At 38.1% G+C, this 12,789-nt stretch overlaps 1 protein-coding gene across 6 annotated transcripts in view; it reads left to right on the top strand.

Annotated features, from left to right (window-relative positions):
* ARHGAP24 (Rho GTPase activating protein 24) overlaps window positions 1-12,570 on the top strand; it is a 767,082-nt gene extending 754,512 nt beyond the window's left edge. For all 6 annotated transcript variants that reach the window (XM_060012218.1, XM_060012216.1, XM_060012219.1 and 3 more), the window contains 2 exons: window positions 4,129-5,203; window positions 10,012-12,570. In XM_060012218.1, coding sequence (XP_059868201.1) covers window positions 4,129-5,203; window positions 10,012-10,255 — 1,319 coding nt within the window. In that variant the 3' untranslated portion in view covers window positions 10,256-12,570. The remainder of the gene's footprint in view (window positions 1-4,128; window positions 5,204-10,011) is intronic.
* The last annotated feature ends 219 nt before the right edge of the window (window positions 12,571-12,789 follow it).

The raw sequence follows: 12,789 nt of genomic DNA, 5'->3' as shown, positions 1-12,789 counted from the left end.
TATGGACACAGGGCGGGGGGAAGGGAGGGTGCGACGAATTGGGAGTTTAGGTTTGAGATAAATACACTACGTAAAATAGATAGCTAGCGGGAACCTGCTGTATAACACAGGGAGCTCAGTTCAGTGCTCCATGATGACCTAGATGGGTGGGATGGTGGGGGTGGGGGGGAGGTCCAAGAGGGAGGGTATACGTATAGCTGATTCACTTCATTGTACAGCAGAAACTAACAACATTGTAAAGCAATTTTACTCCAATAATAAATAAGTAAATAAATCCAGCAGCTGAAATATAGTTGGACAAGTACATGATTTGCAGTGAGAAGATGAAGTAGCATCATATTTCAGCCTGGTCACTTATCATCTGTGTGTCCCTGGGCAGAACTGTAACCTCTCTGAACCTCAATTTTCTCATCTGAAAAATGTTAAGTCCTATCTCACAGCCTTCTGAGAAAATTTAGAAGATGTAAGTGAAACATTTCCACCTAACACAGTTTCACAAACTCTAACACACACAGGAATAATCTGGGAATATTGCTGAAATTCTGATTCAGAAGGTCTGTCTGTGGTGGGTCCTCTATGCTCTGCTATTGCTACTATTTTGTTATCGTTGGTGTCATCTGGGGGCTGGTTAGAAATGTAAAATCTCATGCCCCACTCAGTATTTACATTTTAACAGAATCTCCAGATAATTTGTATGAACATTAATGTTTGAGCAGCACTGGCCAGCATCAGACCTAACAAACTGCAGATTCCTAATCTAAATATGTTAGAAGTTTTGAATCATTACAGAAGTGTGAAGGATATAGATGAATATAACACATATTTTCCTATTCAGAATTTGACTATAAATTATATTCAGAACCAAATCTTGCCCAGGTGTTGCTTTAAGCTAATGAGTGGCCTCATCCCAAGTCAAGCTTCTACTCTCTGACAGCTACTAGAAGCTATTTCAGTAGATATCTTCATTGTCAAAAGCACTTATCATTTTCTTCACCAAATTTATTTAAGTATTTTAAATAATATTACCTTTACTAACTAAAATTTGTTTCCCTGTATTTATTTATCAGAGACTACTCTTAGGAGCTTTTATCAACACGGTAAAAGAAACACAGTTAACACACCACATTAATATAGTTCAAGCCAAAGCAAAGATGATTAATGCTTTCATGAGCCTACACTGCTTTATTGTGGGTATATGAATAAAATTCTTAAAAAGATTCTTAGGGGGTTGGGACACCTAAAGTTGTGAAACTAATTTAGAAGCCTAGTTAGTGGTGGTGGCCTATTTTAAGGGGTGGGAGCAGCCTAGCATGTAAGTCAGTGAGGAATATGTGAAAATATATTTTGAGATTTCAGCTAATATGCCATAAAACCTGATAAATCCACCAATTTTTAGAAAGAATATTACTGCTTTTTATGATAGATTAGCCTTTCTATCCACTGTTGTCTGAGTTATTTTTACTATCTGAAACTTGTAAGGTATTGATTTCTAATCATACTTTACAGTGAATAATATAAATATAAGGATCAAATGAGAACCTTAGCATTTTCATTTGTGTAAGAGAATTATTTTCTTTCTTGAAGGTCTTCTCTTTGTTTAAAATGCCCTGAAGTGTTGATATTTCTTTAGAGCAGATTTGCTATTGGCAAATTCTCTGTTTTTGTTTAGCTAGGAATGTTTTATTTGTCCCTCATTTTTGAAACATAGGTTTGCTGGATAATATAATTCTGGCAATGAGAATGATGAAAAATCAGCTGATAATCTTATTGAGAATCCATTATACATGAGTTGGTTATCTCTTGCTGTTCTCAAGGTTCTCTTTAAGACAGTTTGACTATGATGGATCTACGTCTGGATCCTTTTGCATTTAGCTTGCTTGGAATTTGATGAGCTTCTTGAATGTGTAGACTCATATTTTTCATCAAATTTCTTCAAATTCCAGCAACTCTTTCTTCAAATATTCTTTCTGCTCATTTCTCTTTCTACTCTCCTCCTGGGATATCATTACGCCTATGCTGGTATGCTTGATGGTGTCCCACAGGTCTCTGAAGCTCTGCTCATTTGTCTTTATTCCTCTTCCTTCTGTTCCTCAGACTGGGTAACCACAGTTGTCTTCAGGTATGCTGATTCTTTCTTCTGCCTGCTCAAGTCTGCTGTTGATCCCCTCTACTGATTCTTTTCATTTCAGTTATTGTACCTTTCAACTCCAGAATATCTATTTGATTCTTTTCTACACTTTCAAGCTCTTTATTGATATTTGGCGAAACATTATTCTCACTTTCCTTTGGTTCCTTCATTTATTAGAAAACATTTAAAATAGCAAATTTAAAGTCTTTGACCAGTGAGTACAGTGTCTGGGTTTCCTCAGAGTCTGTTTTTTTTTTTCTTTTTTTTCCTTGTATATGGGCCATGCTTTGTTTATTTTTTGCATGTAGCATTATTTTTTTGAAAACTGCATGTTTTTTAAATAATATAATAATATGGGAACTCTGGATATCAGATTCTTACCCTCCCTTTGTTGTTTTTGCTGTTTGTTGTTTGGTTTTTTAGTGAGTTTTCTGAAATAATTCTCTAAAGTCTATATTATTCGTCATCCGTGGCCACTGAAGTCTCTGCTTGGCTTACTTAGTTGTCAGCTAAGGATTGAACAAAGATTAAAAGACTAGAGCTAATAAGTTTCCCAGTCTTTACCAAGACACTCTGTGTTCATGTTGGGGCAAACTTTCAACACTCAGCCAGGAAGGTTACAACTCTGCTTTAGCATTCAGATCCTTTTTGTGCAGAGCCTCAAGATCAGTCAGAGGTGAGAGCTTGGGGACTTCTCAGTTCTTTCCTGAGCATGCATATAGCCCTAGGCATGCACAGAACCCTAAGCATGCATGTAATCTTCTAAATTCTCAGGAATAAAGCAGAGCTTTTCAACACCTCCTTTGGAAGTCTCTTTCCTCAGATTTTCCTTCTAAGCTTTTTGTTTAGCCTATTGTTTGTCTTCAACTGTTATCCACTTGCTTTAGGCAAACATGATTTTAAATGAAAGAGCCCCTAATTGTTTTTGACAAATGGCCTTGAGAAAGTGTTGCTCACCCTGGTCAAATTCTTATTTAGATAAAATGAAGACAAGCCTCTTGAGTGACGTCTTCCAGGGAACCACCAAACAAGTAAAATAATGACAATTCTTTGGGAATGGGACTTTGAAGGATTTCCATCCCTGCTTTTCCCATTCCAGTGGCTGCCAGACTGCTGGTTCCCACTGTGATTGTGGGCTGTTGGTTTTCAAGGCCACTGCAGAGAGGAGGATAGGAATAGGATGAGTTAAAATACCACAGTGCTTGCTGTTCTGTACCAAGATTCAATGATTTTTTTTTTTAATAAACACTCTCCAGATTACAACAAGCCTTTAATTTCCAAAGTTCTGCAAATGATGATTCAGAATATTTTTGTCAGTTGCTTTTATGGAGGAGAGGATTCTTGTAGGTCTTTATTATACCATTTTGGCTAATGTCACTTAAAATGCCCTGAAGGTTTTGAATGCTGAGCAAAAGTTGTATGGAACTTCATTGTCTTGCTATATTATAAAGACAGACCATATATCCACTAGAGATTTTATAGGGTTCCACTTTGAGATGCCAATACAAATGTCTTGATAGTTTGAGGCAATTGTCTGATGAGAGATAACAGTGACTTCCTCAAAGAAAGGTTTTTCCTAATTAAATGTCAAACTTCCAAGAAATGTGTGACAATGAAGAGGCTGGTCTTTGGAACTAATTAATTCTGGGTTCAAGCCCTGCATTTTCTCCTTAATAGCTTTGGGATGCTGATCAAGTTATTTAACTTTCATAAGACAGTGATAGATAGAACAGTATCTATTCATAGATTTTTTTTTAAATCCAACTACACTAACAAAAGTAAAGTGCTTGGTATAGTTCATGTTAAATGCTCAAGAAATTTTAGTAGTTAATATTGCTATAGATAATATTGCTATTATCATCATTAAGAATATAGTTTGGCACTGCTAATAATAATGCTGAATGTTCACCTGAACTCTTTAATAACTCTTTAAGAGTCACATTCAAAATAAGAAATAAAACTGTTTCACTCATACTATTTTGTTTTCTGTGCAATTCCAGGCACTGTGGTGGTCCAACAGTTGATGTCAATGATGATTAGCAAACACGATCGCCTCTTCCCCAAAGATGCAGAGTTGCAAAGCAAGCCCCAGGATGGAGTGAGCAACAACAACAATGACCTTCAGAAGAAAGCCACCATGGGTCAGCTACAAAACACGGAGAACAATAATACCAAGGACAGTCCTGGAAGACGGTGCTCTTGGGACAAGTCTGAGTCTCCCCAGAGAAGCAACATGGATAACGGATCCCCCACAGCTCTATCGGGCAGCAAAACCAACAGCCCAAGGAATAGCGTTCACAAACTGGATGTCTCTAGGAGCCCCCCTCTCATGGTCAAAAAGAATCCCGCCTTCAATAAGGGCAGTGGGATAGTCACCAATGGGTCCTTCAGCAGCAGTAATGCAGAAGGACTTGAGAAAGCCCAAACCACTCCCAATGGGAGCTTACAGTCCAGAAGGACCTCTTCCCTGAAGGGGTCTGGTACCAAAATGGGCACCCACAGTGTACAGAACGGAACGGTGCGGATGGGCATTTTGAACACAGATACCCTCGGGAACCCCGTGAATGGTCGCAGCATGAGCTGGCTGCCCAATGGCTATGTGACCCTGAGGGATAACAAGCAGAAAGAGCAAGCTGGAGAGTCGGGCCAGCACAACAGACTCTCCACCTATGACAACGTCCACCAACAGTTCTCCGTGATGAGCCTTGACGACAAGCAGAGCATCGACAGTGCCACCTGGTCCACTTCCTCCTGTGAAATCTCCCTCCCTGAGAACTCCAACTCCTGCCGCTCCTCCACCACCACCTGCCCGGAACAAGACTTTTACGGTGGGAACTTTGAGGACCCTGTTTTGGATGGGCCCCCACAGGACGACCTTTCCCACCCCGGGGACTATGAAAACAAAAGTGACCGGAGGAGTGTGGGTGGTCGAAGTAGTCGTGCCACCAGCAGCAGCGACAACAGTGAGACCTTTGTTGGCCACACCAGCAATCACAGTGCACTGCATAGTTTAGTGTCCAGCCTGAAGCAGGAAATGACCAAACAGAAGATAGAGTATGAGTCCAGGATAAAGAGGTGAGGAAAATCTGGAGCCCCAAACTGCCAGAGAGGGTGTGATAGCCTCCTAATATGAGACAGGCTCACCCAGAGGGTAAATATGCTGACTCCAAAGTCAGAGACTGGGTAGCTTCACCATTTGTAAGCTGTGGGACTTTGGGAAAGCTCACTTCATCTCTGTGAATCTCAGCTCCCTAATGTGAACATTTTAAATTCTAGCAGTATCTACCACAAAAGCATGTAAGAAATCATTGCACATTGTCCCTGGCACAGAGCAGTTGCTCAGTAATACTATCTCTTGTCAATAAATGTGTGGATTTGTGTTCGAGGGCTGGGGAGAGGAGCGGAAGGGGATGAATTCAGAACAAGGAGTCTGTTCTCATAGGAAGAGGATGAAATGAGGATAAAGAGAAGTTGGAGAAATAAACAGATCTTTATTGTTCATTTTTTCCTTTGCTGAATGCTGGGAGAGTGTCTGTTCTCTCCCAAGCTCAGACCCAGACCCCAAGGATTCAGCAGTGGATAAAACAGACAAAAACTCAGCCCTCGTGGAGCATGCTTCCATTCCACTGGAGGAGACAGATAAATAAGTAAAATAGATCTCATGCTAAGTAGAAGACTAAAGCAGGGAAGAGGGGTAAGAAGTGTTGGTGAGGGGTAATTCTAAGTGTAGGGCCTTATAGGAGGTTAAAGAGGCAGCTACGCAGATGCCTGGGAGGAGTGGAAATGCCGTGAGATGGAATAAGTGAGGAGCTCAGAGAGGTACCTTAGAGCTTTCAGGATCATCTTAAGTCTTTGGCTTTTACTCTGGGATTGGAATCCAGGGAGGTTTCTGAGAAAAGTGATGGCATGAAGTGTATTCATATGGACAATGGAAATTGTAGCCTAAGTGGGGAGCAAAACATGTGAATTATAAGGAAGCAGTTGTGCTGAAACCTAATTGATAGCAGTTGACGTCTTCTCATAAGTTGACCGAGGTGGTGATGGCTTAGCAACTTCAGAGAAGCAACCTGGGCAAGACATGGGCTATTGGCTGAGCATCCTGTGTTGACAGTACCCCTGACTGCCAGATGCTCCATCATCTTGAAAGGCAGGAATACAGAGAATGGAGCCCAGGATTCACAAATACAACCTTGTGCTGGAAACCTGAACATCAGCACACCCCGTGATTTCACCAAGGTCACAGAATTACAAAACTGATTGTTTTTATGTTCTCCTTTCAGTGTAGTATAAGGGAAGGACACTGCACTCTCAAGAGAAGGCCTGAGGCTCAGTTTAGCCTGAAGTAGCCCCTCTAGTGGCCTCAGTCCCAGTCCCAGACTGTGCCTTAGTAGACCCCTTCTTGTTTAGGGTCCTCATAGTTTGTGAACCTCAGTCTTTGTCCTGCTTCAAATGCTTCCATGGCTCCAAACCCCATGTGGTTTCATTTTTATATATAAAGTTGACCTTAATGTTTCCCATCCATTTATCAATTATCAAGCAAAAAGATATGTATTTTTAAGAGCTATGGTAAAGTAAATATTAAAAAAAATGCTTCTTATATGTTAGATTGAAAAAATTACTTTCTTGGAAACAGAAACTTGGTTTGAATTTTCCTATATAATGCTAAGTGACAGGAGGTTTAAATAAGAAGAAAAATGGAGTCATCATCTTATAAGGCTACTCTTCATTCTGAATGTAGTTTTTGGAACCACTGGCTACCAAATCTCTGAATTACTGCCAAGGCATGATGATAAATTAGCACTTAGCACTGAGAAGCAAGAGCTAACACTTGAAACTTACCTTAGGATAGGAATACATTATTCTGAATGGTTGCAGATGTACAGGTTCATTTATGAGAACATTGGTGCTACATTTATGTTCTGAGTCTATGGTGCATTTTAGAGACATTGATAAAATAATAGAAGCTTCCAACAGAATGTCATTCATTGGCCTCTTTCACTGTAGCATTTTTACCCATGTGACAGGCAAAGGGAGAGGTCCATGATAAAGTAGGGCAGAGGAGCTGCCACATGACCAAGCCACAGAAATATAAGAAGTAACTGTTCTAGTTAATTCTTGATCATTCCTGTTTAGAATTATACATTTGTCTTTCAATTCCTTTTTAACTCTACCCTACAAGTATTAAGGATAGATAGATGATAGATAGATAGATAGATAGATAGAGATAGATAGATAATAGATACGTACATATATACACACATACATACATACATCCCTAGATAGATAGAAAGATGATAGAGAAATAGATACTATACTTTATCTATCATTGATATGTATGATTTTTAGTTTTTAAACATGTGAGTTTGATGTTATTCCCTCCCCCCTCACCTTCTCCCTTTATCATATTGTGGTCAGAAAAGTTCATTTGTATGATATCAATTATTTGGTCTTGTAAGAAGTATTTATTAACTTATTATTGGTTTGGGATTGTATAAAGGACCAATAGATCAAATCTGTTAATCAAGCTGTTCAAATCTTTTACATTTCTCCTAATTTTCATCAGATAGAGCTATAATTTCTAAGAAAGTTATCTTAAAATTTCCTAATTTTTGTGGATTTATCTATCTTTATAATTTTGTTATATTTTATATTGAATAACTTGAAACTATACAGCTAGGTGAATAAAAGTTCAGAATTGTTTATATCTCCCTGATGAATTGATCCTTTTATCATAAAGTAATGGTAATAATGCTTTTTGCCCAAAAATATTTCTTCTCATATTAATATTGCTATATAATTTTTATTTTGATTAATAACGTTCTGCTATATATTTCCATTAACTTTCGAACTTTATGTTTCATTATTTGAAGACATATTTTTTTCAATTCTGGAGTATTTTTATCCATCACCATTTTTGTTTATTTCATCTCCCCATTTTCTCAATTTTCTGTCTCTCCAACCCTTATTAAAGTATGTTGGACCTTCTTAATCCATTCTCCATCTCTGTTAGCTTCTCTTTCTTATATTACATTTTCATCTTTTTTCATTATGTGAGGAATTCTGGGTAATTTTTCCTCAGAGCTGTTTTCTCATTTATTTATTTTCTCTTCTGATTAATTCTGTCACCACTCAGCCCATGAGTAGAGTTTTTGTATTCTCTTTGTCATAAAGAAAATTGATGTTCCAAGCTCTCAGTTGAATCACTTTCAGCCTTCTGCCTCTTTTATACTGGAGATCTCCTCCTCCCCATGAGCAAAATAAAAACCTAGTCACAGCTTCCAGGGCTTCTATCCAGGAACAATACCCCTCATGTGCTTCCATTTACTGTTCTAAATTTGAGTTTCTTCCTTGGTTCTGATAACCTCAAGATGCTCTTTTATTTCTTTTAACCTTGCTATGTATTTAAAAAATATTTTTCTTATATATTTTTCCAGCATTGATCTGTGCTTACAGTGGGAGGGGTTTCTTCTGTTTTCAACCCAGTCTAGATTCTTGGAAGTTTCATATGAGTGCCTGTTATGTAAAATGCATTGGTATATTTTTTAAAAGGTGTCTTCCTTGGTATTTAAGATTGAGTTTCTTCCAGCTTTTTTAGTTCTAAAATAAATAGCTTTAGAAAGAAAAGAGAATGTATTGTAAAATAATTCTAGGTGACAACCAGCACACTACCAGGTTTTCATGTAAAAAATGTGATCATGTGGTCAAAATGGCCTTCTAAACTGATTATAGAATGTGACTTTTTAAAAAATTCTAGTCTCTTACAAAGGGAGAGCAGATTCATCTTTAAGTGTTCTTATGATTATCTGGATGAAATATCAACATATGGGACTCATTATTTCAAAACAGAAAAATAATTGAGATTTTAATTTGAAAATTATTAAAATAATCAGATTTCTGAGAGCTACCTGTGCATTAGCCTTTCATATTTCAATAGTATGTCAAATTCAAACATACTCCTGGGACTTTAGCTCAGAATAGGAGAAATTAAAATGTCAGCCATTACCAAAACACATCATCTAGTAATCAAGTGCTTACTATTCCTCCTTGAACAACAGCAATAATAAATTATGTTTTGGAACTTAGTGATTATTGGGAAAACTCTGTTTATAGGAAATTATCTAAAATTATACAGTTATCCAAAAGAATGTAGCTATCAACCTATAAAAATATAACTCTAGAGATCTTAAGATATATTAACTTGGAAGGCAGTGAGAATTTTAGATAGTAGGCTACTTAGGTGGACTCCATTGTCACAGAATGTCAGATGAATTACTTATTCAATACATGTAATCTCTACCTCTCTTGTTACTTACTATACGGTGACTGCTGTTAATACCACTTTTATATGATGGGACTCTATATGTCCCAGAGAAGCCCATTCTTAGCTGTTGACTTAACCTTTCTAACAAAGACATTTTCACTATCATTCTTTTTCCTTTGATAGAAAGCAAAAATAATTGTCCTTTTTTTCTTCCAACTTTATCAGACTCCCCCCTCCTTTCTTTTAGTAAAGCCAGATTTACATAATGATTCAGGAAACTTTGTGGTTTAGGTTGCCTCCTACTTCTGCCATTCTGTGCTCCATGACATTGGTCTCTGACTTCTTTTTGCCAAAATTCATTAATTCGCTATCAAATGACAATGAAGTGCATTCAAGAGAGGTCTTGGGGTCTCAACAAAATGACGGTAAATCATGTTAGGAAGCAGTAAAAAAAAGAATATATATACACCTTTTAATCTGTGGACCTTGCTTCATTGATTTGAAAGGCTCAATCCAATTTCCTAAACATTGCAGAGACAGTTTAGGAAATATTTTTTAGCCCTTTTGAATTTCAAATTAATAAAATTGCTTTATGTCTTATTCCTTCCCCCACCCTTTGTAGCTTAGAACAGCGAAACTTGTCTTTGGAAACAGAAATGATGAGCCTCCACGATGAACTGGATCAAGAAAGGAAAAAGTTCACAATGATAGAAATCAAAATGCGAAATGCCGAGCGAGCAAAAGAAGATGCAGAAAAGAGAAATGACATGCTTCAGAAAGAAATGGAGCAGTTTTTTTCCACATTTGGGGAGCTGACAGTGGAACCCAGGAGAACCGAGAGAGGAAACACGATATGGATCCAGTGAGGCTGATTTCTCCCACTGTCTCCAGTGGCTCTGGGGAAGACTCTGGGGGTTCTGGTGGGATTATTATATAGGATCAGGTGGCTGGTCACCTGGCTGTACAGAGTTCTAACTGGGGAAGACATATCATTTACAGACATTGCCCATTCATATCTGCAATGTGTACCAAAGTTGTATCATGCCCCATAATGCTACTGTCAAGTGTTACAACTGGATATGTGTATATAGAGTAGTTTTTAAAAAGTAAACTAAAAATGAGAAACATATCTCAATAATTATTTTATTGCAAGTCTTGTATTTAAAATGTTAAATCAGTATGTCATTGCAGTTTAGCTTGCTTTCAAGCTTCACCCCTTGCACTTAAGCTATTTTTGGCATTGTGTTATCATCAGCTTATTTTATAGATCAATATTTTTATTTCCCCTTTTGCTGAGGAAATGAAAATAAGCAGATATATAAATATATATAAGATGAGTTATTAAAATCAAAAAGAATACTTTGTGGCTGTGCTGTTTCTGCCAATGGACCTTGCCATGACCAAAAAGAGAAATGTAAATAATTTTATAAATTACAGTAGAATCACCAGGAACCTTTGAATTGCTCTGTAAATTCTGCCCTTGACACTGCTCAGTTTTCTTGGTGAGATGCTTTGACACAGGAGATTTTGGACCATGTAAAAAAGTCCCCTTCTCAAGCCCCCTGGTCTGCCTTGCCCATTCCACAGATGTATGTCTCCTATGCAGGATGCACCTTAGATGGAAAGCATGTTTTTTTTAAAAAAGAGCATTTAAGCAGTCATGCCTTGAATTACTCTGTCCTTCTACTGGATGGTTATGAGGGAGATTCTTCCTGCCATTGGGAAGTTGAAGAACAATGCTGGCTAACCAGTGCCTACATTGAGCACGTATCCTCTACTCCAACCCAAGCCCCCCACCTCCCCACCCACAACGCAAACAGTGAAATAGTATTACCGTGTCTCTATCAGTTAAACTGCTAGAGTGTGTGCCATATATTCTGCTTTCACTCAGTCCGGCTGCTCTGTTGTCATCTAGGATTCTTTCAGCACAACAGAGGGTAAAGGCAGTTTGCAGCAAGAGGGAGCTGATGCAGGGGAAGGGGGCCAGAAGGAGGAGGAGACAAGATTGGAAGAAACTATTTTGCTTCTAATTTGTACAGTATTCTCCCCTGTCAAAAACATTTATTCACCATAAATTTAAAATGTGAATCTTTAGAGGTCCAGTTTTGATAAATTTGTGAACATCAGTAATGATAACTTTCTGGAGAAGCCCAGGGCTTCTAATTTCATCTTTTCTCAGATAATCTGCCAGAGACTGAGAAAAATTCACAGTTCGATGAGGCAGTGATCGAAATAAATCTTTGTCACGCTAGAACAGAAAGTCACAAAAGGTAAAATTGGAAATAAATACTACTGGAGTTTATGGGATTCATGTTGTTTGAAGGTTCTATGTTTGTATTTATTTTCAAGGGGACAGTAGACTTTACAGAGTTCATTTTTGTCACTGTGCTGCTTTTGTTTATATCCTTACACAGAGCAAGCTTACGTGGTCCTTTTGTATCAACCACTGTCTATGTAGCAATACCTTCTTTATCTTTAGTTCCCTTTTCTCTCTCTTTCCAATTCTTTAACAAGATACTCCCACCTGGATATCCTAAAGGAAATTCAAGCTCAAAATGTGTAAAAATGATCTCAATAGCTCTCTCTACCTTTTCATCTTTTCCCAGTCCCTGTCTTTGTTGACAAAAACCTCAGACTCATCCAGGGAGCTGTATGATACAATAGTAAAAATCAAAGGCTATGCAGTCAAACTGCCTGTGTTCACATTTTCTCCAATTTGCCAGCTGTTGCTGAATTTTCTATGCATCCTTTTTTACATCTGTAGAATGGGAATAATAAAAGTACTGCTCTCACAGATTTGTTAAGTGGTTTCAATGAGGTAGCTTGTATTAGGCTGAGAACGGCACCTAGTATACAGGATGGACTCCATAAATGTTAACTCTGATTTTTCTCTACTCTGCCCTCTTCTTCACTTTTAAATTCACTCACCAAGTACTGTTTAGTCCACCCATCCTCACCTTTTTCATCTGCTCTCTTTGATCAGTTTCTCCCCATCTCTCAAAGAAAGCATCGCACCCAGCCACTTGTGTTCCAATATCTCTCCTCTACTTTCATTTGCAGACTGCCCTTTCTAAGTCACTCTTCTGATCATATTGTAGCCTTGCTAATAACATTCAAATGCCCTTCACACAGTGTATACGACTCTAACCTGAGTTTCATTCTCATCTCCTGCCACTTCCCCTCACTCCTGCCATGCTATTTCATGCCTCTGGAACTTTCCACCTCCATTATTGTGCCCATCTTGACTGCCTTCCTTCTATCTAGCGCACTCCTATGTTTATTTTTTTTTTTTTTTTTTTTTTGCCAAATCAAATGTCAGCTCCTCTATGGCACTTCCTAGGATCTCAATGCAGAGTGAGTTACCTTTTGTGCTCCCAATTTGGGTATATCTCTTTTAGCC

This window comes from Delphinus delphis, chromosome 5 (assembly GCF_949987515.2).
Source record: "Delphinus delphis chromosome 5, mDelDel1.2, whole genome shotgun sequence".
Taxonomy (NCBI): domain Eukaryota; kingdom Metazoa; phylum Chordata; class Mammalia; order Artiodactyla; family Delphinidae; genus Delphinus; species Delphinus delphis.
This window is presented reverse-complemented; position numbering and strand designations above follow the sequence as displayed.